Source organism: Gopherus evgoodei, chromosome 10, assembly GCF_007399415.2.
Source record: "Gopherus evgoodei ecotype Sinaloan lineage chromosome 10, rGopEvg1_v1.p, whole genome shotgun sequence".
NCBI classification, from domain to species: Eukaryota; Metazoa; Chordata; order Testudines; family Testudinidae; genus Gopherus; species Gopherus evgoodei.
The window spans coordinates 38,287,964-38,310,369 of record NC_044331.1 but is presented as its reverse complement, the minus strand read 5'-3'; the positions used below and the strand labels follow the sequence as shown (position 1 = coordinate 38,310,369).

Sequence of the window (22,406 nt, the reverse complement as noted above, 5' to 3'; positions counted from 1 at the left end):
ACCCTGGGCAATGTCTATGTTTGCATGTTGCTGTGTAAGGTATTCTGCATGAATGACACATGATTTCGTGGGGACAGGGGAGCAATGCATGTGGTGAAATGCATGCATGTGAAAATGGGGAGGCATGTCTGTGTGAGATGGGTATCCATGCCCGTGTGGCACACTCGATGTGTGAGTCATGACTGTGTCTGATTGGACATGCTGATGTGTAGTAGCATGTATTTTGCATGTCAAGAGCTTGTTTCTCCACCAGGAATTGGACTGTATGGCTCTTGGCTTTGGAACGTACCACTGACGTTCCCGCCAAAGCCTGCATTGGAACCACACTGAAACCGCAGTGAAGAGCGAGGAAGAGATGAAGGGATTCTAGTTACATGTCACTACCTGACTCCAGGGGGCTGAGGGACACATCCCAAGTTGGAAGCAGCAGCTGGAGCTGCTGAGCTGAGAACGAGAGGAGGGGAAAAGAGGGAGGTTTTGTGGAGCGGGGAGGTTAAAAGGGTCTTTGTGACGTCTGCTGCTGTGTGACTCAGCCTCACTCATTGGCTCCAGGCTGCTAGGAGAAGTTGGCCTGGAAAGATTGTTTCAGCCTTAGAGGACATGGTTCGCAGTGTGTTCCAAGTTGGTCTTGCTCTCTTTTGCTGGAAGGATTTCTGGACGCTCCTCTGTATTCACTGTCCCTCACACCCACAGCTTTCCCTGGCCCCTCTCAACCTCCAGGAGGGGCTCAGCGTGGGGACCTGGTAGGGGAGCAGCAAGGGGACGTGCCCCCTTTGTAAAATGAGGGAGGGTGTTTGATTACATTACACAGGGTAAATTCTGCACCGCCTTACCCGCCTGCAACTCTGCTGCAATCTGTAGAGTTGCATGGGGTAGAATTTGCCCACCCCAAGCACATTTAACTACACATATGTGCTCTGCAGGGTTGTCTTTTTGTTGCCATGTCTCAGAGTGTGTGCCATGTGATGTATTGGTTTATGCTGATAGGCACTGGGTATTAGTATGTCCATGTATACAAGAGCACACAAGGTCGCCAGCTCTTGGGATTTGATCTCTAGTCTTGCGATATTTGATATTTTTCTTAAAACCTCAGCTCCTGGAGTCCTGTGATTACATGAGAATCTCTGCTTTCATTTAAAAAACAAGATGCTTCTACCCCTCGTGCTTGCAGAGGAAAGGTTGAAAACCTGACCCAAATGCACCCTAAGGCATGTCTATACTGCAATAAAAAACCTGTGGCACTCAGTCTCAGAGCCCTGGTCAATTGACTCGGGCTGATGGGATAAAAATAGCAGTGTGGACATTCAAGCTTGCCAGGGCTGGAGCCAGGACTGTAAGACCCGCCTCCTTCACAGGGTGTCAGACGCTGGGCTCCAGCCCAAGCCTGAACAGCCACATGGCAATTTTTAGCCCCACAGCCCAAACCCCACAAGCCCAAGTCAGCTGACCCGGGCCAGTTGTGGCCATGCCACAGGTCTTCTATGGCACTGTAGACATCCCCTTAGTGCTCAAAACCCCCAAGGAAAAGAACCACAAACCGACTCTGTTTGAAAAACCTCATGATTTTTAATCCAATCTCATGAAACGCCTGGGGTTGGAAATATTGTGTGTGTGTATCTGTGCGTTGATTTCTGCCTGTCTGTCTTGGTTACGTGTGTCCATGTATAGCTCTGCTCTATGCATGTGAGTGCTTGAACGCATAAAAGTGCATGTGGATTTGCTGAGAGGAGTTTGAATGTGACTGACGTCATAGCCTTGGAAGATTCTCGTCCAGATCTCTGACCAGCCCTTTGGAAGAAAGACCCCCCCCAACTCTCAGCTGATCCACATCAGGTTTTATGCTGAGCCCACTGCATGCTGGGATAGGACTCTGACAGTTTAAGGTCTGGTCTGATTCCCATGAAGGTCATTGGGAAGATTCCCATTACTTTCCATAGGACTTGGATTGGACATTGAGTTAGTGGTGTGTAAATGTGCCAAAAAGCTGCCACATCAATGTGGAGTCACACCACTTTCGGTGGAGAAGCTCCCAGTGACTTGGGGAACTATATGAGTGCCTTTATGTTGGGGGCGGGTTTGATTACGGGGATGTGACAGATTTGGGGCAGGAGTGCATGCATGTGCCTGTAGAAATATTAACCATATGTACAGAGGGGCTTGAATTGACGGCCGTGTGTACATTTGTGCAGGAGTTGAATGTTTTAGTAGGGATGTATGAATGTATGCGTGAATTGGTTTCTCTGTGTGGCTTGCTAGGGGGAGGGAATATGCTATGATTGTGTTTTGTGGTATAAATCCTAGGCCCTCTATTGTTCTAGGGGCAGGAGGAATTATTTATTTACTAAAAGCAGCTGCAGTGAAGTTTTGGCTGTTTGCTCTGAGACCATAGTGATGCCTGCTTGATCTATGTGGTGTGATGTAGGTTGCCTGTCTCTGATCAGAGGTGTATGCTCTGACCAGCATGTGCCAAATGGTCTGTGCAGTGGGTCTAGGGTACACAGCAGTGCCCTTGCACGCAGAGCCATGTGCAGCCTGGGTGGGAAACACACTAGAGGGCACTGGAAAATTCTAAGTGAACGCTGTGTCTGGAGTGACACAGTCCCCAGGCTCCCTGGCTTCTGCTCATCCTTTGTGTGGATTTGAATGTGAGGAAAGGTCTTACAGGAAAATATAATTATCTGGGAAAAAGAGCTCCCTGTTCTTAACTAATAAAAACAGCTCTGTATCGCCAAGAGGAAAGCGCACTGGGAGGAAATGGAATCACCACGAAACATAGCCTCCCCTAATCCTACCTCCCCGCTCCATACCACCATAGGCCCCTGCTGGAAATCAGGAGCAGCAGTGTCTCCTGAATTAATATGGGAACGTGGGAAGGGCGGTGACCAGATGTCCCGATTTTATAGGGACAGTCCCGATTTTTGGGTCTTTTTTTCATATAGGCTCGTATTACCCCCCACCCCCATCCCAATTTTTCACACTTGCTGTCTGGTCACCAAAGAACCAGACAGGGCCAAAGAGATGCAGGGATTTAGGTAAGAAAAGAACCGTTAATAGGTAGACAACTGATGGGTGAGGTAATCTCTTTTACTGGCCCAGCTTCTGTTGGTTAAAGAGACAAGCTTTGGAGCTACCCAGACAGGGCCCGCTCCAGGCACCAGCAGTCCAAGCAGGTGCTTGAGGCGGCAACCTGCAAGGATCGGCAGTCCGGGTTTTTTTTCCCCCCAAGCAGTGCGCCGAATTGCCACCGCGGACAGCCGTTAGGGCTGTTAGCGCGGCACGCGTGTTTCCGTAGTGGTGCCAATTCGGCAGCAGCTTCTATGTTCAGTTGTGCGTGGTGGCGCAGCTTCTATCTTCCAGCTGAAGACAGAAGCTGCCACCGAATTGCCGCTGCTGCGGAAACGCACCTGCTGCCCTAACGGCGCACTGACTGCTCCTGCTGTCCGCGGCGGCAATTCGGCGCGCTGCTTGGGGTGGCAAAAACTGTAGAGCCGGCCCTGTACCCGGAGCTCATCTTTCATCACAGAAGTTGCTCCAGTAGAAGCTATTACCTCACCCACTTTCTCTCTAACATACTGGGACCAACACGGCTACAACAACACTGCAAATAATAAGCGGGGAGGGGAAATCCTAGTTTAGAAAAATCCCTGTATGAGCTCTGTCTCTATCCCTCTGCCCAACACCCTCCAATCTAACTCTTATCCCACACTGAAATCTGGCTAGGCTTCACCCATCCCCAGCCTCAGCAATGTGTGAGTTGGTTTCCCTTGTTGAGGAAGCTGACAGGAGAGAGGTGACCCCCACAGGACCAAATCTCCAAGATTCCTGGTGTTAAGTTGGGAATGAGGTTTGCTACAGGTAACCAGATCAAAGTTTGAGAAGAAGGAGCCAACTCTTTAGAAGCCCCCAGAATTCACCAGGAAAGATTCAGGATGCATTAGAAATAGATTATTCTTATTAACTGTTCAGTAGCATGTAGAGAGCCGCCTAAGATCAGGGCCACCCTGTGCTAGGCCCTGTACATACACATAGCAAAAGCCCTGCCTCGCGAGCTAACAAACAAAATGGACATGATAGACCAAGCGTGGGAGAGGAAAGAGAGGAAGTGACTGACCCCAGGCCACTGTAACAAGGTTCTCATTACGGGCCAGGGCCTACCCAGCTCTGTTTGATTATCAGACCCAGCTGGGAAGGGTTCAAGTGTTTTCTATAAAGGGCTGAGAGACTCAGTTGGAGGGAGATGGGCTCCTGCAGCAGGGGGTGGGCTGGAAGGGAGAAGAAAAGGATGGAGACTGTATGTATCCATCCTTTCAGCACTGGGAGGGGAAAGTAAAAGCCTCAGGGAGTTGTAGTCCAAGGGGCAGAGGAAATGCTTTGTTTTGCTCAAGTTTTATGTTTAAAGGGTAACACAGTGAGCTGAGCGAAGGGTATGAAGGACTTTGGGTGTGGTGTTAGTCCTTCCCGGGCTGGGCAGACAGGCCAGCAACTCTGTGCTCACACTGCAGCTCTCTGGCTGAGCCAGGAATAGAGTTCCAGGCTCTGGACTCCCTGTCCAGTGCCCTGGCCACTAGACAATACTGCCTCTGCTTTGAACTTCGTTTTTCCTGCTGCCCACACTCGGGTAGGTGATAGTTGTTGCAGCCATCCATGTGAGCTCTGTTTAGCCCAGCTCTTCTACAGGCGGTGTACAAAGGTAGATTGGGAGCGTGGGACTAAACCAGCAGCTTTACTGATCACATCTAGCTGCAGGGAGACCTGCATAGAACAGACAGACACTCTCAGTGTGTTCTCTCCCAGCATCCGCAGGCTGCAGTGAAAATCCTGGGATGGCTTGTTCAAGACCTGTCTCAACCTCAGTTGCTAATCGTTGCCTGCCTGGCATAGGAGCAAGGGTTTCTGTCTGGGACGTTACAACAGGGAACATAGGAACTGCAGAGCAAAGTACAGGAGACCCAGAGAGCAGTAAAGGAGATTTCTAAATTTTAGTGGCTAGATTCTCAGCTGGTATAATTCAGCAGGCCCAGGATTTCGAAACCTAACGTGCAACTATCTTTATAACACAGATGCGGGGAGAATTGATCAGCTTTAACAAGGGCAGGAAAAGAGATGTTTAAAAAACAAGCAGATGTGTGAGGCTCCTTTTGAAGCTTGCAGAGGAGCTACCTGCTGTGCTTAATTTCAGAATCTAACGCTATCATTAAAGGGAGAGGGAAGGCGCCTTTCATCTCCGCAGCACGTTGCATCCTCACTGCACGCCACAAACATTTTCATCAGAATCTCTGACAACTACATTACACTGAGCAAATGGAACCATTGTGGGACTGGGCATTGGCTTGGGGGGGCGGAGGTGAAAGTCACGTCTCTTTACGCTGTTGCAGTAATGCCCCTGTGCCATGGTGGAAAAAATAACCCTCCGCTACTAACCGGAGCAAATGTTTGCAGTTTGGGACGTGGAAGAAAGAATGAAAGATGGATGGGTGGATGGATGATTGGGATGTTCTTTGATGAGAGAGAGAAAAAATAATGCTTTATTTTCACAAAGAAAGGAATATCCAGAACTTCTTTCTTTTTTTTTCTGTGGGTTTTGTAACAGGAGCAGAGTTTGTTCTCCCTCCAACTTTTCTTTCTCTGAGAAAGAAGTCTAGAGTTTGTGTTTATAGAGACAAGAAATGTCTGCCCGCCCCTATTTATAGAGCGGGATTAATGTGTATATATAGACAGGCCTGTGTGTGTGGGGGTGTGCACATCCCCTCTCTGAGCTGCCTAGTGGGGCAAAAAGCTTTTCTCAGCCACCTCCACCTTGGCCAGAAGTTTCCTCTCTCAGCCTCCTCCGCCCCAGTTCTCAGAGGAAATGACAGTGTGAACCCAGAGTTTCTGTGGGACAGGATATATAAAACCTCAAACTCTCCTGAAGCCAAGCCAGGAGGATCACTCTATCTCTGAGGGGCAGGCGAGGAGGGGAAACGGAAAATTCCTCCAGCGTCCCTGAGGGCTGAGCACGGATTCATCCGCTTGGTTCTCACATGCATCAAGAGCTTTTCTTTCTTTCTTTCTTTTTTTAATGGTGGTAGGGAGGAATTTCAATTTTTAGGGTTAGTTAGCAATCACATACTGCCCAGAGTCACTTACTGTACAGCACTTAGTTCCTGTCCCCACCCTCTCCCACAATGAGCTGCAAGTTCACCTTCTCAGGAGCAGTTAAAAGGCTCCAGCGAATGGATTTGATTGTGGAAGTGAGCTGCAAGGAGGAAGATCATGGGAACTTTTGTTATCAGTTCCTTTAGACTGGTCTGATTCTATCCCGGGGGTAAGTAGGGATCTTGTATAAAGCAGTGGTGTTGTGCCTGAGTGGGGTTTTGGCCTGGAGTCACTAGCTGGTATTTCACTTTCTTTTCAGGGAGAACAGAAGTTGATCAAGCAAAGATGAGCCATATGGGCAGAAAACTGGAAATCGTATGCTACCTATTTGTATTCCAATAGTGACTAGAGGCTCCAACCAAGATCAGGCCCCCCTCACACAAGGGGCTATATACACACCCATAGCAAGAGATAGCCCCTGCCCCACAGTGCTTAGAATCTGAACAGACAGGGCAGACAAACTCTATGATTATACTTATTTTACAGATGACTCACTGAGGCACAGAGAGGTTAAGGGTCTGATTCGCTGCGTCCCTGCCCCATGTGTGGCCATTGACACATGTGCAATGTGACAGCAATGGGGGAGCAGAAGACTGCTGAATCAGAAAGGTGGCATTTCACATGCACTTTGCACTGGGGCTAATGACTGCTGGCTTCTCCGTGTGGGACAGCGTGACCAACTCTCTCAATATAGTTGTGACGCTGTATCCCATAATGCTTTGTGGGAATATGACATAACTGGAATATGTTTTGTGCCCTGTAACATAGCTCTGTAAAGGTTATGGTCTACTTTATCTATTCATCCTGTTTGTACACATATATCATTTTGTACTTGAGGTTAAGAATATTGGCTGTATACTTGCTTGATTTCTAAGTAAGCTTTGTGAGGCATTTGGTCAGCTTCTTTAGGAAGGAATTCACAAGGTAAGTACCCAATCAGGAAGCACTTGGGGAACAATGCATCTTGGAATGCTCCAATCCACATATGGACAATGGCTACTGCCTGTAAAGACTGTGAGTCATGCATGGATATGTGACTTGCCCAGGTGACTCCAGAACTCCATCTTGGAACTGGACTTTGCATAGGAGTGAGGAAGGGGGTCTCCACCCACAAAAGAAAGTCTATTTAAACCCCTGGGAGAGCCTCCATTTTGTCTTCAGCTGGCTAAAGAAGAAGCCTCCCCACCCCCCAGGATACTTGAAAGAAACTGGAACAAAGGGGTGTGAGTGATTGCTGGACCCAGACTAAAAGGAGATTAGTCTGTAACAGGGAGCATTCTGGAACTGGTGAGGATCTTATCTGTATTCAGTTTGATTAGACATAGATTTGCGCTTTTTAATTTATTTTGCTTGGTGACTTACTTTGTCCTGTCACTACTTGGAACCCCTTAAATCCTACTTTCTGTACTTAATCACTTTTTATTTATTAATTAACTCAGAGAATGTATTAATACCTGGGGGAGCAAACAACTGTACGTATCTCTCTATCAGTGTTATAGAGGGGAACAATTTATGAGTTTACCCTGTATAAGCTTTATACAGGTTTATTTGGGTTTAGATCCCATTGGGAGTTGGGCATCTGAGTGTTAAAGACAGGAACACTTCTGTTAGCTGCATTCAGATAAACCTGCAGCTTTGGGGCAAGTAATTCAGACCCTGAGTCTTTGTTGGAGCAGACAGGTGTGTCTGGCTCAGCAAGACAGGGTGCTGGGGTCCCGAGCTGGCAGGGAAAACGGGGCAGAAGTAGTCTTGGCACATCAAGTGACAGTTCCCAAGGGGGTTTCTGTGATCCAACCCGTCACAATAGTGATCCACGTTTAACAATACAGGTGTAACACCCCTCCCGAGGGAACTTAAAATCCTTGTCTGCACACACAAGTTGTACTGATTTAACTATACAAGTACCGATAAAATGGTTCAACTGTCCTGGGATGGAAGCTGATATATTGATATGAAGGTGCTTTATACCATTATGGTTTCATAGACTTTAAAGCCAGAAGGGGCTGTTACCTCATCTAGTCTCATCTCTTGCATCATGCAGGTCATTAATTTTCACACAGATACCCCTATATTAAGCCAGAAGTTAGACTAAAGCATTTCAACTCTCAGAAGAGCAAACTATGTGCCACTGGCAGAGAACAGGAGAGACTGAAGGGCCATCAGTGTCCAAGACCCTGGCAGTGGCAGGGGATTGATTACGTGAGATATGTATAAGTGAGAATGGAATAGCTATTCCCATCTAGGGAAGGGAAATAATCTATCACAGGATATGGGACTTTATACCAGTATATCTGCATCCACTTTAGTAGTTGTACTGGTATAACTGTACTAGTTAAAAAAAAAAATCACTCCTTGAACCAAAATAGTTATAATGGTACCAAAACTGTATAGAGCAGGTCTTATTCTGGTATAACAGGGCTTGTTCTTGGGGACAGCATAACATCCTTCCCAAGCGATAGATGCAAAACTGAAAAAGGCCCTATTGTAACTGGAATCAGAGCGTCCATGTGGGTGGGTCATACCTGTATAACTATAGTGCCTGAATTCACACCATTGGTTACCAAAACAGCTTTCCTGTGTGGATAAAACACATAGCAGTGGAGATTAGACTGGAAGGCCCAGAACCCCACAAGTATTTAGGGACCTGACTCTCACTGGTTAAGTTACTTGCTCAGAGTCATCCATGGAGTCAGTAGATCTCAGAGCCAGACCAGTGTGTTAACTAAGACCATACTTCTTCTTAAAGACAGGACAAATCAGAAGTCCCAGATAGCCTGGACAGCACCACTACTTCAGGCATCTGGGAGACTGTGATTCAGGCAGCCCAGAATTAGCAATTAAAAACACATTTCTTCCATAACAAATCACAGACTTAAGAGCAGCTGAGAGGTGTTTCTGTGTGTGCTGATGAGCCACTGCCCCTCCCTTCCCTGAAAAGGACTTTATTCCTCCCCATGCCCTCCGCCCCAGTCTGCAAATAAAAAACATTTGAGCAAAAGGAAAAAAAAAAAGATCTCCACTCAAATTTGTGGCTGACTCATTACCCATAAAAGCTCCCTTTTTAACTGGATGAGTCATGGCATCGTGCTGTGGCTTTTGAGCTACATTACACACGAGTTTGAATGTTGCTTTCTTCCTTGTTCAGCTGAAGGGATGTGGTGGGACCCCTCCCCAGACCAGTTAGGTGCCCGCCCGGAGGCTGTGCAACTCCCTGCTTTTCCTGCCAAGTGATATTTTTGTCAAACCTCGAGAGGCTGTCTGTCCATCTGCTACTGTCTGTCGAGCAGCCAAGGGCTGCCGCTCAGGACAGTGCAATACTCAGTGGTATTGCATGGAGCCCAGCAGGACTGCAACACAAGACGTATGCAGATCAAGAGAGACAGGGATGGAAAATCTGAATTTTTTTAACTCTGTTGGGTCTTGGGTGGGGCCAGAATTTATGTCCCTCCATCAACTGGAGAAAAGGCATGGGGGACAGGGGAGTTTATTTCTGACTGGTGCAGGTGAAAAGTGCTGTTCTTCTAAGGAAATATATTGAGTGGGGAAATCCACTTTCTATCCGAGACTAGTGCAGAAAGATGCGTGCTTGGGATAGGAGCAGAGAGACTGGTTAAACCCACTTCTCCCAGAGGTATCTTAGCATCGGCTTCTATCAGTCTCTGCAGCCAAACTTTCCATTAATCACCTGCTGTAACTCAAGCATCCAGCCCCTGCATCCCTGTCTCTATCTCAGCTGCATCGTCTGTCCAGTCTCAGCATTCACCCTGTTTTCCCACTTTTCTTGCTTAGCACCTGCCCCAGGGCTGTTTCATGTGGATGTGTATCTTTCACTGGCTCTTCGCTTCCCAGAATCCAAACGTCGTGATTATGTGCAATTTGAACTTGTGATATGTGAGCTGATTCAGATAAAAACAGACCCGACCCAAACCTTCCCCCTCTAACTTGAACCAATCCTGCACCCTCCACTTCTGTTATGTTTGGAATAGCTGAGACCAGAAGCAGAATTGCAGGAACCCGACAGTCTGTGCATGGAACCTCCAGACCAGTTTGGCAGATTTAAGCATCATCCTAACCCAGTATTAAATTTTGCAGATAACCCCTATCTTTACAATGGAACAAACCAAGATTCCTGAACTCTGAAGTGTTTGAAATCTGGGTTCAAATTTGGATCTGAATTTTGTAGCTTCATATCATCTTTAATAGACGCACTTCTGACAAGCACACTAAAACACTGAGGCATGCTCACCACATACATCTTCACACAGAAATACTCATCTAACTCTCACAGATACACAAACACTCCCGAAAAGTATCTGCACCTGCAAATATTGTGTTTGCATTTTTTTTGTGCCCGCAATTCACTGCAGGTGCACATGTTGGCAGTTACATGGTTAACTGCTGAAAATCTTGGGCATCAAAATAAGTTAGTTAATTTCACTCTGATTTAAAATCAGTTTCTAGTCCATTTAATTTCCCAGTTAGTATGCATTAGCAAAAAGGCCGCAAGTCTTATTTGAAAACACTGCAGGAAAATTCTTCTGGAGATGGGACGGGAACTGTTTCCACCTTTTCAGTTAAAAAAAATCCTAGAAACATTTCTGTTGGGCTTAGTTTTTCTGTTACATTTTATTAATAAAACCTAAGTATAAAGCCAAATTCAACCCAACAAACAACATGATCAAACATTAAAATATCACTAGGTTATTTTGATGAACATTCAGTTACCACAACTCACCTGCAACTGCAGCTAAGCTCTTCCACAGAGACCAGGGCAGCTTTAATACCTGCTATACTTGTGAAATTGTGTGTGTGTGTGTGTGTGTGTACAGTTGATCTGCCACCTAACCTCAGTGTTGTCCCCTCAGTTGGTGGAACTGTCTCCATTTAAGCTGCATCCTGGGTGGTTGGCTTGCAGACCAACTACAGAGTCCTGAATTTATTTTAGGCATGATGTGTCATGCACATTGCACTGCTGCAGCATGGCTTTGCAGTGCTGCAATATGCCATTGCATCAATCGATCATGCTGTTGCTTCCTGGTGTGAAGATTCAACATAATCACATTATTTTGGAGTCATTTTATAAAGGTGCAGCTGTCCCAGAAAGGACTAATTTGGGACTGAGGAATCCCTTACTACAATAACTTTGCTGGGGCCCCTCCCAAGCCCCGGAAGGTGATTTGGTGATATAGATAGGAATAGGATATCACTGAAATCAGGGTCATTTATGTGGACTCCTGCTAAGAGCTGCATGCAGCAGAGAGACTACAAAAATATTTCTCTTGATTGGCATCTCTTGAGTCTGAGGTTAATTATATATATGAAACTGGCACCTGCATGACATATTGGGCCAAACTCAGAATCCAGGTATGAAAATTAGGTATGAAAATACAAACCAATGATTTTCCCATGAGTGTCCTAGGGGGAAAATGTAGGTTAATGAAGCCTGCAGCTGCACTGAGACTACTCAGTTTAGGGAATCTAGATTCTAAGGAGAAGAATCTTAACTGGATTTCTTTGGCCCCCTGGAATGGACTCTGGGAACAGCCTTGGGAGCAGAAAACGTGGACTGATTTTCTCTCTCCCTGTTGTGAATGGTTTCTGTTTTCAGCCCGTCAATACATCAAGACTTAATTTATACTCTAGGCTAAGGTTGTCTGTGCCTATGAAACCTGACGTAGTGACTGTAATCCACAGCTAGCCCTGTGCTGCCTCTGTTTAGGAATGTGCTTATTGTGAATTTGCCTGAAGCTTGCCGCTGCTAAATATAAGAGTGAGAGGAACATATTCCTACATGATTCCCACGATACTGACTTGCATTCTGCTCCTTCTCTCTCTTACACAGTTTTTTTTCTGCTCTTTCCCATCAGCTGGAAACTCTTCCAGCTGCTTAGAACTTTGACCTCAACATATGTGGTGCATTTGAAAAAAAAAAAAAAAAAGGATAAATAATTTAGATTTCTCAATGTAGCAGAAAAGAATCTCTAAACCGTAACACTTTATTGCTACCCATAGTCCAGTGGAGGGGCAGACCCAACCTCCCCTTGACTTCTGAGTGAGGAATGTCTAGGCAACCTTCATAGGTCTCAAGCCCTCTTAAAAGAGGAGGTCAGGCTGGTCACATTGGCCTGCATGCTTAGCTGACCTGCTAGAGAAGTAGTCAAACACAGTAGTAACTTGTCCATGACAAAGGCCAGGTGGCGTGGCTGTCCCACCAGGTATAGGAAGGGCACTGATGTAAGCAAGAGGAAACTTGCAGGGTAGTTGTCTACCTGTGAGGAGATTGGACACTCCTGCAGAACCATTCGGCTTGGAAGGGACTTCCAGGGAGTCATTTAGGCCCAGATCCAGCAAAACACTTAAGCACGTGCTTAAGTTTAAACAATGATCCAAGTAGTCCTACTGAAGCTAATTGGGGTACTCATGTTCTCAGAGTTAGGTGCATGATGGTTGAATCGGAGGCTGCATCCATGTAATTTTTCAGAGCCTCCTCTGAGAGACAGTTGTCAAGTCTAGCCTCTTGACTATGTCCACTGGAGCGAGGTCTCTCCATAACTTCCCATGGCTGTTTTGTTCCATTGCTTACTAGAGATATGCCAAAATCAGTCAGGCATCCAACCCCCTTGAACTTTGGGGAACTTATCATCCAGGTAGGGTGACCAGACAGCATGTGTGAAAAATCAGGACATGGGGTAGGGGGTAATAGGAGCCTATATAAGAAAAAGACCCAAAAATCGAGACTATCCCTATAAAATTGGGACATCTGGTCACCCTACATCCAGGTAGAGAGGTGCACTGATTCTTACAACGTTCTCTTTCAGATTTAACCTCTTGTTTCCTTACTGGAGCTGACATGGGCTAGATCCTCATCCGGAATAAATCAGGATGACTCCATTAACATCAGCGGAGTTTTACTGATTGACACCAGCTGAGGACCTAGCCCTAAGTAGCATTTAGAGAATGCTTTAAAAATAATTGATTAATTTTGTTATTGATAATTTATTTGTCTGTGGTTTCATTTGTGCTGAAGAGCTAAACATCAAGTGTAGGGGCATGTCGTCACTAGCAACGTTAAAGCTACCTTGGAACTTCCTGGCACTACAGGAGAAACAAAGAAACTTTTTGCTTGAGGACTGGGTGCCACCCCGTGATTAAATAAAGTCATCTCCTTTGGAGACAGCCTGGTTCAAAGTCTGCTCTCAGTTACACTCAGTCAATCTTGCTGAACTCAGTACGGTGTCTGGGTATCGCTGAGGGTGGAATAGTGCACAATAACTGTAAAATCATGGGCCAAAATTCCAGATGTGCATGTGCAAAATGAGTGTGCACATTTACACACTCCCAGCTGGGATGTGCAACCACCCCAGTGCATGCCTGTATGCAAATTGCCTTGTGCTCACACAGTCAAGTATGGTGCTTCTCCATTGGGCATGCGCCCTTCTGAAAAGTCAAGCCTTAAATCTCCATAAATTGAAGAAAAATATATGACCTGGCTTGTGGGGGTGGATGGGTACAGTGGAGGCATTTTAACTGGATACTTCTGTTGTTTATTACCGCCCCACCCCTGCTGCCCCACCAACACTCCCTCCTGGAAGCATACTGTGAATAGGCATTAGAGGAATCCCACGGAAGTCCATTTCATTACAAGGTATTACCCCTGTTTGTGCTTATTAAAAATACTCAGCTAGAAGATAATGGGAGAAAGGGGAATTTAGCATATGTGTGGCCTTGACAGAAGCTGGCAGAGAGCAGAGGCACTCCTTCCGCTGAAAAATCAGTTTACTAAAGCTTCACAGTTTTATGTTAAGAGCAAAAATTTACAAGGTTTTTTTTTTTTTTTTTTTTTTTGTACACACAATGCCTATTTCCATTTGGAAATGGGCAGAAAGCCCAGGGTCCTAAGCAAAGATGCCTTCCTTGCTAGTCTAAACATGGGCCATTCCTCTACCGTATAAATATGGGCCCTTCTTAACCCACCTGACGCTGGCCCAAAGCATGCACGCTAGGGCATGAAACTATACATGTGCAGAGATGGGAGGGCTGGTTTCCGGGGGGGGGGGGGGAGGTGATCAATCAACCAGTATTTGATTCTGAGGCTTGGAGCCAGATGTTTGCCTCTGATGCCTGCTTGTGATTGGTTTATCCAGCCATCTGAGAATTCCCCAGCATGCTGGAAACCCCAGAAGTGTAGAGCTGGCATAGCTGGCTCTATATCACCCCTTGTTGCAGCCCCCAGTATAGGTGGTCTGGAAGGGACATGGCTGGGGAAATGGGCGTGGTCAGAATTGCCCTTGTGCTCTGACGTCTTATGTTCTTATGTTCGAAGTCCTGGAATGGTCCCTTCAGCTATTGGCAATTGGCTATCAGTTAGAGCAGCCTTGAGGCTGACCTGATTTGGTTGGGAGCTGAACTAGCCCCAGCACCAGAGAGTCAGAAAAGTGGCATAAAGCCACCTTTGTTCCCTGCCCTTAGGACCTGCATCAGATGGAACTCAGCTGGTCCCAAGGGCTGGGCACTGAGACTGGAATGGCATCTGTGCCGTTCCATTGATGATCATACGCCCAGCTGGAGATCTGGCACTTTGTGTGTGTTGAAGAATTCAGTCTACCCTTCTCTTTCTTTACCACCATGCTACAGCCTCCCATTGACTGCTGGAAAATGCTCAAGAGTAGCCAAGTAAGTAATAAACTGCATTCTCCCAACTCCAGGACCCTCAAGTCTTCCCATCTCAGGCAGCTGCTCCTTACACCCATTCTCTCCTACTAAAGGGACAAGCTGGTGTGAGTGCATAAGGAAGGCTCCTAGGAAGGTTGAAGCTGGCAAACTTGGCAGAAGAATCAAGAAACCACTGACTAACCATCCCTGGTATGTGCATGACTGGATGGAGCAATCTGGTGATACTGTAAACTTTGGAAACAATAAGAGTATCGCACTATGAAACATGTAAAATGAGTGCCAGAAGGAGCACTGGAGCCATCTTGGACAAAGAAATAAGCAGTGGCTCTGCCTGGTTAGCTCTTTGTCCAGTGGATAAAAGCCAGAATTAGATGGAAGGTGATGACTTTACCCAATAACGAAGCAGAAGAGGAAGAATTTTTCCACTTATGTTGCCAGCCACTACAGTATTTTGGCGCGTGAAGAAGATTGTGTGCAGCAGAAAGTTATGGATCCTTGCACCTCCTGGAAACACATTGGCCTGTGGAAAGAACCATCTTGGATACTCTGGGTACTAAGGAATTTCACAATGAACAGGACACCGATCCAGAAGGGGACAAGGTCATGGTTGCCTTTGAATCTGAATCAGGAAGGTTCAGGCGAAGAAAACGGATGGGAAGCAGAAGGCTAGAGCTGGTGGCAATTTTTCATTCCAAAAGGTTTTTAGACAAAAAACAGTCTGTTTTCTAAACAAAAGTTTTTGAGGAAAAATTTCATTTCTTTTGAAAATTCCCAGTTTTTTCAAACAAACATTAAAACTTGGGTTTGTTTGTTTTTTTGAAAACTGAGTACAAAAATTTTTTGTCACAAAAAGAAAAATTCCAGTAAATTTTTTGGGGAAAAAAGAAAAAAGTTCATTTCTTGCAATTTATTTTCTTACAGGAAAATACTTACCTTTTCTAACCACCCTAGAGAAGACAAAGTGGTTGAAGTTTTGTGGACCAGCTAATGAGGGAGTACAAGTCAAACTTTGAAGCTGGGATGGAAACCCTGTCAAATGAGGAAGAGGAGGAATTGCCTGGGTTCAGTGGTAGAGGGCGCCACTGAAGGAGTGGATCAGCTTAAAGAAAGGCTGAAGGAGGAATGACTGGACCAGCTCGGAGAAGTGGCAGCCATTGGAAAACCAGTAAAAAGAAGAGCTGGTCAAATAAAACACCTGAGCCATGAATGGCTTTAAGAATGAAAGTGTCAAGTTTGGTTTGCCCTGACCCATGAGCGTATGCAGTTCATTACGCTGAGTGTTCACACAGCCACTGAGCAGCCAGAAAAAGGCCTGTAAATCCCAGAGTGTGAGCATTCACACTGGAAACTCATGATTCACTGCCGGCCTTGGAGCGCATCCTGGGGAGAGCTGTTGCAGAGGCAGAGCTTGACTAAGGAGTGAGGCTGTCTGCGCTAGGACAAAGTGTTCCCTCAAAGTGGAAGTATTGGCTCTTGCAGACTGTTGCTACCCCTCACCTCCCTTTCTGGAGGCAAATATGCTGAGATGAAGGGTTAGGGGAGAGCTAACGGATTTTGGCAGGAGATGCAGATGAGGGGGAGCCCTCTGCGCCTCCTCCCCCTCACTCTCTAAGCCAGTGGTTTCCAAACTTTTTTCTGGTGACCCAGTTGAGGAAAATTGTTGATGCCCACTATCCAATGGAACTGAGGATGAGGGTTTGGGGTGCGGAGGTGAGGGCTGCAGGGTGGGAGCAGGATGAAGGGTTCAGGGTGTGGGAGAGGGCTCTGGGCTAGGGCTGGGGGTTGGGATTCAAGAGGGGGTCAGGGCTGTGGGCTGGGGGTGCAGAGTCTGGGGTGGGGCTGGGGATGAGGGGTTTGGGGTGCAGGATGGGACTCCAGGTTTGGGGGGGCTCAGGGCTGGGGCAGAGGGTTGGAGTGCGGGAGGGGGTCAGGGCTCTGAGGTGAAGTTGGGGATGAGGGGTTTGGGGTGCAGGAAGGGGCTCCAGATTTGGGGGGGCTCAGGGCTGGGGTGCGGGAGGGGGTCAGGGCTCTGAGGTGAAGATGGGGATGAGGGATTTGGGGTGCAGGAAGGGGCTCTAGGTTTGGGGGGCTCTGGACTGGGGCAAGGGATTGGGGCATAGGGTTAGGGCACAGGCTGACCTTGGGTGGCTCCTGGTCAGTGGCGCAGAGCGCGCTAAAGCAGGCTTCCTGCCTGTCCTGGCACCGCAGACTGCGCTGCACCCCGGAAGCGCCCAGCAGCAGGTCTGGCTCTTAGGCAGAGGTGCACAAGTGGTGCTGTGCGGCTCTTGCCTGCAGGCCCCGCCCCCCATCTCCCATTGGCCAGTTCCCAGCCAATGGGAATGTGGAGCTGGTGCTTGGGGCAGGGGCAGCGCGCAAAGCCCCATGGCCCCCCCGCCTAGGAGCCAGACCTGCTGCTGTCTGCTTCCGGGGCGCAGCGCAGTGACAGAAAAGTTGGGGACTAGCCTGCCTTAGCCAGGCAGCACCGCCAAAGGGACTTTTAATGGCCCGGTTGGTGGTGCTGACCAGAGCTGCTGCGACCCATTGCCTTACATTCCACGAGCTAGTACTGGGTCATGACCAACAGTTTGACAACAACTTCTCTAAGCAGCTCCAGTCGCTGCTCTCTGGCTCTGGAGGGGAGAGAAGGGAAGGCAAAGTCTGCAGTGGGCTCCAGAGCACGCATTGCCTGCTAGGCTTTGAACCTGACCCCCCTAGCCCTGGCTGTGGAAGCTATGTCTATGCATGCAGGAAGAGAGAAGGAGTCACTTCTCAGACCAAGAGCACTGCTTCACTGGACTGGCTGCCATCGGCTCCTGTTCCTGAGACACCTCAGCTGACCCCAATTAGCACTGTGGCTGCTTTTGTGGAGTGCCCCAGGAGATGTTCCTGCAGATTCTCCTGCAGCCATTGCCTAGTTTGTCAGTGAGTTCGGAGATCCAGAACAGCCTAGGGGCCGGATTGGCTTTGTCCAGGTCTCATACACCCAGGTTTTAGCAGAGGCTCACTGAGCCGGGCCCCAGGTTTATAAGCAGCACTCAGCTTGCCGGATCCCAGCAGCTGTCTAAGGCTCTTCCTTGTCCATTACCTGCACCTTTCTGCCACACCCATCTGCCAGTTCTGGGCCCAGAGCAGAGCTGTCAGAACTGTTCTGGCAAGAGTAGTCGGGTCCTGATTGGAGCCCTCAGGGATCTGATACGAGTGGCTAGTGAGGCACTGGGGAGTTGCTAATCAGAGAAATGGTTAATTTTTTGTTTGCTTTATAAAATACTACCTCTTTTTATCCCTTTCCATTATAAGCATCATCCCCCACCCTCACTGCCTCATGCTAAAACTTCTCATTGCTTGTCTCCTGCCTGGGTCCGTGACTGCACAGAGCGCTATTGAGGGTATTAGAATTGTCCTCAGGGGCAGGCATCATATATGTCCCGATGAGAGTTGGAGGCACCGCTAACTGATTGCAGCCAGTCCAGTGGCTCTAAAATAGGTGATGCCACAAGCCTGGCCAATGCTGCCTGGGACCCTCATGTATATCAGCTAGCACCACTTAGTGGAATATGGATTATTCAGGACTCTCCTGGGTGAAAGTTCAGTCATCCAATTAAGGAGAGAAACAATGAGATGATGAAAGCATCCCTAAGCATGTCCCCCTTTTGCATGGCGTGGGAAGCAGAAAGGCAGGGCATGGCTGTGGTGGAGTCAGAAGAGAAAGGGCTGGAGATGTTCAACAAGGGCTGTATTTCTGGAGAGGAGCAGCTGCATGGCACCGCCAGGCCAGGCCAGAAATGGACGAGGCCATCATGCCAGTATCACCCTTAGTCTGAATTGGGTGAGGTGCCTATTTCCCAGATCTATGACTGTCCTGGCAGATGTGAGGGATACAGCTGAAGGAGAAAAGACAAAGAGAAGGACAGTGGAATTTCAGTCACAAGACGCTGGAGCAGGAAGCACCCACAGCTCAAAGATCTGCCAAGTGCTGTGTGGTAAAACCTGGCCAGTTCGTGAGGGAAACTAAGTATAAATCAATGCTCTGCATTCCCGCCTATCCTGTGCCCAGCAGTAACCCTCACTGGCTGAACAGAGACACACACATGAAATGAACCAGTCTCTGTTCCAGGCCCTGCTGCGTCTGGGACAGAGATCAAGCCCTCACTCTGAGCTATTACTTGCTGTGCCTCCTACTGCACAGAGCGCATCTGATGTGGTGGCACCTTTCCATTTTCCTGCTCCTATTAATGCACCTCAACCTCACATCCATTTATAAGGGGGAGAAGATATTGAGTTACCCGTGACAGCCGGGCTGCTGATTTCTCTGGAAGCTGGAGTTTGCATTGAATATTCAGCTGGAGAAAACCACACAGTGTGTATATAAATGCCTGCAGCATAGCTATAAATCATCTATTTTCCTAGGGTTGAGTACTGGTGCCCATCACAGTGGTACCTGAGCACTTATTAGGGAGAAAGATGAAGACCACAGGCCAGACAAGGTGGAGTCCAGGAGGTGAAACACAAGTGCACAAGCAGCATGTCCTCCATCAATTACTGATGATAGTAAGCCATCCACTGTACTTTGGATGAGAGAGGGTTGAAAACTTGACTCTGCACAGCATTACAGTTCTAACTCAAAGCCCACACATGGACAGAGGACTGGGTCTTCTGCTCCCAGGCTCTGCCCTCTTTAGGGAGATATATTGGATGCACAGACGCTCCATCCCTGTGGCACAGTGCCAATACCACAAAATCACAGAGCAGGGACAGCACTCACTTTGATTTCTCCCCATTCATTCCCTTATCCTTCCGTAGTTCCAGCCCTGCTAACAGCAATGGGAGAAGTAAACCGAGCCCAGCTCAGCCACCCCCAAGACAAAACTACCAATTCCAGTGGTGAAGATCAGGTAACATGGGATTGATACTAGCACAGCAAACACAGCCTGCTTACTAAAGGCTGGCTCCTTCAGTAACGGTGAAGATCCTCCTGGTCCCCTACTGCAGTGGCTCTCAATCTTTCCAGACTAATCAGGAGTCTGATTTGTCTTATGTACCCCTAAGGTTCAACTCACTTAAAAACCACTTGCTTAGAAAATCAGACATAAAAATACAAAAGTGTCACAGCCACACTATTAGTAAAAAATTACTGACCTTCTCATTTTTACCATATTATTATAAAATAAATCAATTGGAACATAGTGTACTTACATTTCGGTGTACAGTATATAGAGCAGTATAAACAAGTCATTGTCTGTATAACATTTTAGTTTGTACTGACTTCGCTAGTGCGTTTTCTGTAGTCTGTTGTAAAACTGGGTAAATCTCTAGATGAGTTGATCTACCCCCTGGAAGATCTCTGCATACCCCCAGAGGTACATGTACCCCTGGGTGAGAACCACTGCCCTACTGAACACTTGATGGAATCACATTCCCCAGCAGAAGGGAGCTTACAGCATGACCTGCCTCAGAGGGAAACCCTGTTTTAAAACTAGCAGCTTTTCTCCTTGATCCTAGGCACATGCAGCGTGGGGTTGAGATCTCATCACTCTGCAATGGACCCTACTGAATCCCTGACCCTGGTGCTGGGCTGTCTGAGACTGATGGTTAATTGCCTTGAAATCCGTACTTCCATCCCCCTGATGCTCCTGGGCTGGGATGCAGAGAGCTGGCCCTGAAACCAGTCTCCTTATTTGCTCTCTGCAGCTGCTGTCCCAGTATTTGGACTGTCTGGGCTTTGAGATGAATCCCCATTGAGTTCATTCCCTTCTTTTTCTCCCTGCAGCTGCGGTCCCAGCATTGAACAGTCAGGATTTGAGGGCTAATCTTTCTCCAGTCCATTCTCTCTCACCTCTCCCCATTGATTTTTCTCTGCTCTGTGCCCCATGCCTCTCCCTGGCATTGACCATGTTTTTCCTGTCATCTCCCTCCCAAAAAGTTGGGCTCTAACCAGCAGCAAGCAACTTTGCATGGGGGAGCTTACCTCCAGACTCTTGTCCTGCGTGGAGGGGCTGAATCTGCAGGGTGAGCTGGAGCAGCAGCAGTGCTGTAGGAAGATCGCTGGACCCCATGATGTAACCTAGAGTGGACCAGCCGTTAGCATTCCTCACCCAGCGAGAGAGGGGAAGAGCAGGAGGCACGGCCACGGACAGAGCCTATCTGTTTTCAGTTGAGGGCTCTGCTACTACTATATTTAATAAACTGCTGCTGAGGGAGGGACCTTTGAATTTTCCCCACCAGTCACAAATCAGACTGGGTTAAAACAGGCCCCTCTCAGATTACAAGTAGGTTCCCCTTCTTAAAGGGCTAGTGCCTCAAGGCTGTATTTCCTCCATGCTTTGAATGGTTCCTTGTTCCTTGCACCAGAAGGGTTCCCTTTCTCTCCATGGTTGTTTTGGGCTGTCCAGACCTTAGGCTGGTGAGGATGATGTCTCACCACCATATGGTTGCTGGTGTCAGCTGAGAGAGGAGTAGGGTGTTCCCGTGAGCATTGGGTTGGTTCAGCGGCAGGGTCTTTCCAGGTTTTCTCAGAGTTTGTGGGAGCTATATTGTCTAACAGCACTGGCATTGGCAGATACCGAGAGTCTGAATCTCCCAGGAGCAGGCCTATGTATGGAGGCTAATACTGGAGCTGGAATATGCATCCAAAATTCAGATATGGATAAATAAGAAGAGACCCAAGGGCAGTATCCATGTGCCAACTCCCAGCTTGGCCAGAAAAGCCATCTGAGGCCTGGTGGATCCTAAAACCAAAACCTTCTGTGGGAGGTTTCTCCAGAATGGCTAGAGGACTACCCAGTTCACAAAGGCTCCAACTGGTCTCGTAGGCTGAGGGCTCAATTAAAAATCATGTATAAACGGAGGCCTCACAGAGCATTCTGTTTCTTAGCCTGTGTCTGCCCAGTTCTGGGGTATCTCAGCTGACTGGCTTAGCAGCTGTTAGGAGATGAGTTTGCTGCAATTCCCAGCAGCCATCAGGCTTCAATCCCAGCCAGTCTGGGTGAGGTTTCTAGTCTGAGTGGGGTTGCAAGGAACTGTGGGATTGCAAACAAAACGGCTTTTTCCAGTGAAGCTCCACTAGGCTAGCAGGGAATTTTGGATGGTGGAAATGTGGGTGTGGCCATCCATAGCCCTTGGAGACAGAAGACTTTATTTATCTGACAAATAAAGCACTGAGGAGTGTGTGTGCCATCACCTCACTGAATCTCCTTCCCCCTCTAACTCTGAGGAGATGGCCCCTTACATGGTGAGCTGGGACACTGTGCTCCTTGCTGATTGCATGTGTGGGGGTGGGAGAGATGAAAGGATGAAAGGCTTTTGTAAAAAATATTTGTTTCTCCTTTGCTGGAAGCAATATGTGCTTTATTCAGAGCTCAGATAGTGGAGCACAGTCTCTTGGCTTCACTTCAGGTTCTGATAGCCCAGCAATAGAAATTCACGGTGGATAGGACCTATTCAATCATTCAGTCTATTCTTTGGTTTCCATGGCAGGATTGTTCCCTATGCTATGACCCTTGGGAGAAAGATAGGTTATAAAACATACATTGTTTTAAATAATTTAACCAGTTGTGTGTTTCTCACTGTCCTTTGGATCTGTGTTCCTAAGCTAAAGGACA

At 47.6% G+C, this 22,406-nt stretch overlaps 1 protein-coding gene across 2 annotated transcripts in view; it reads right to left on the bottom strand.

Annotated features, from left to right (window-relative positions):
* CSPG4 (chondroitin sulfate proteoglycan 4) overlaps nucleotides 1-20,934 on the bottom strand; it is a 79,896-nt gene extending 58,962 nt beyond the window's left edge. For both annotated transcript variants that reach the window (XM_030578886.1, XM_030578887.1), the window contains exon 1: nucleotides 20,774-20,934. In XM_030578886.1, the coding sequence (XP_030434746.1) occupies nucleotides 20,774-20,861 (88 nt within the window). In that variant the 5' untranslated portion in view covers nucleotides 20,862-20,934. The remainder of the gene's footprint in view (nucleotides 1-20,773) is intronic.
* Nucleotides 20,935-22,406: the final 1,472 nt, after the last annotated feature.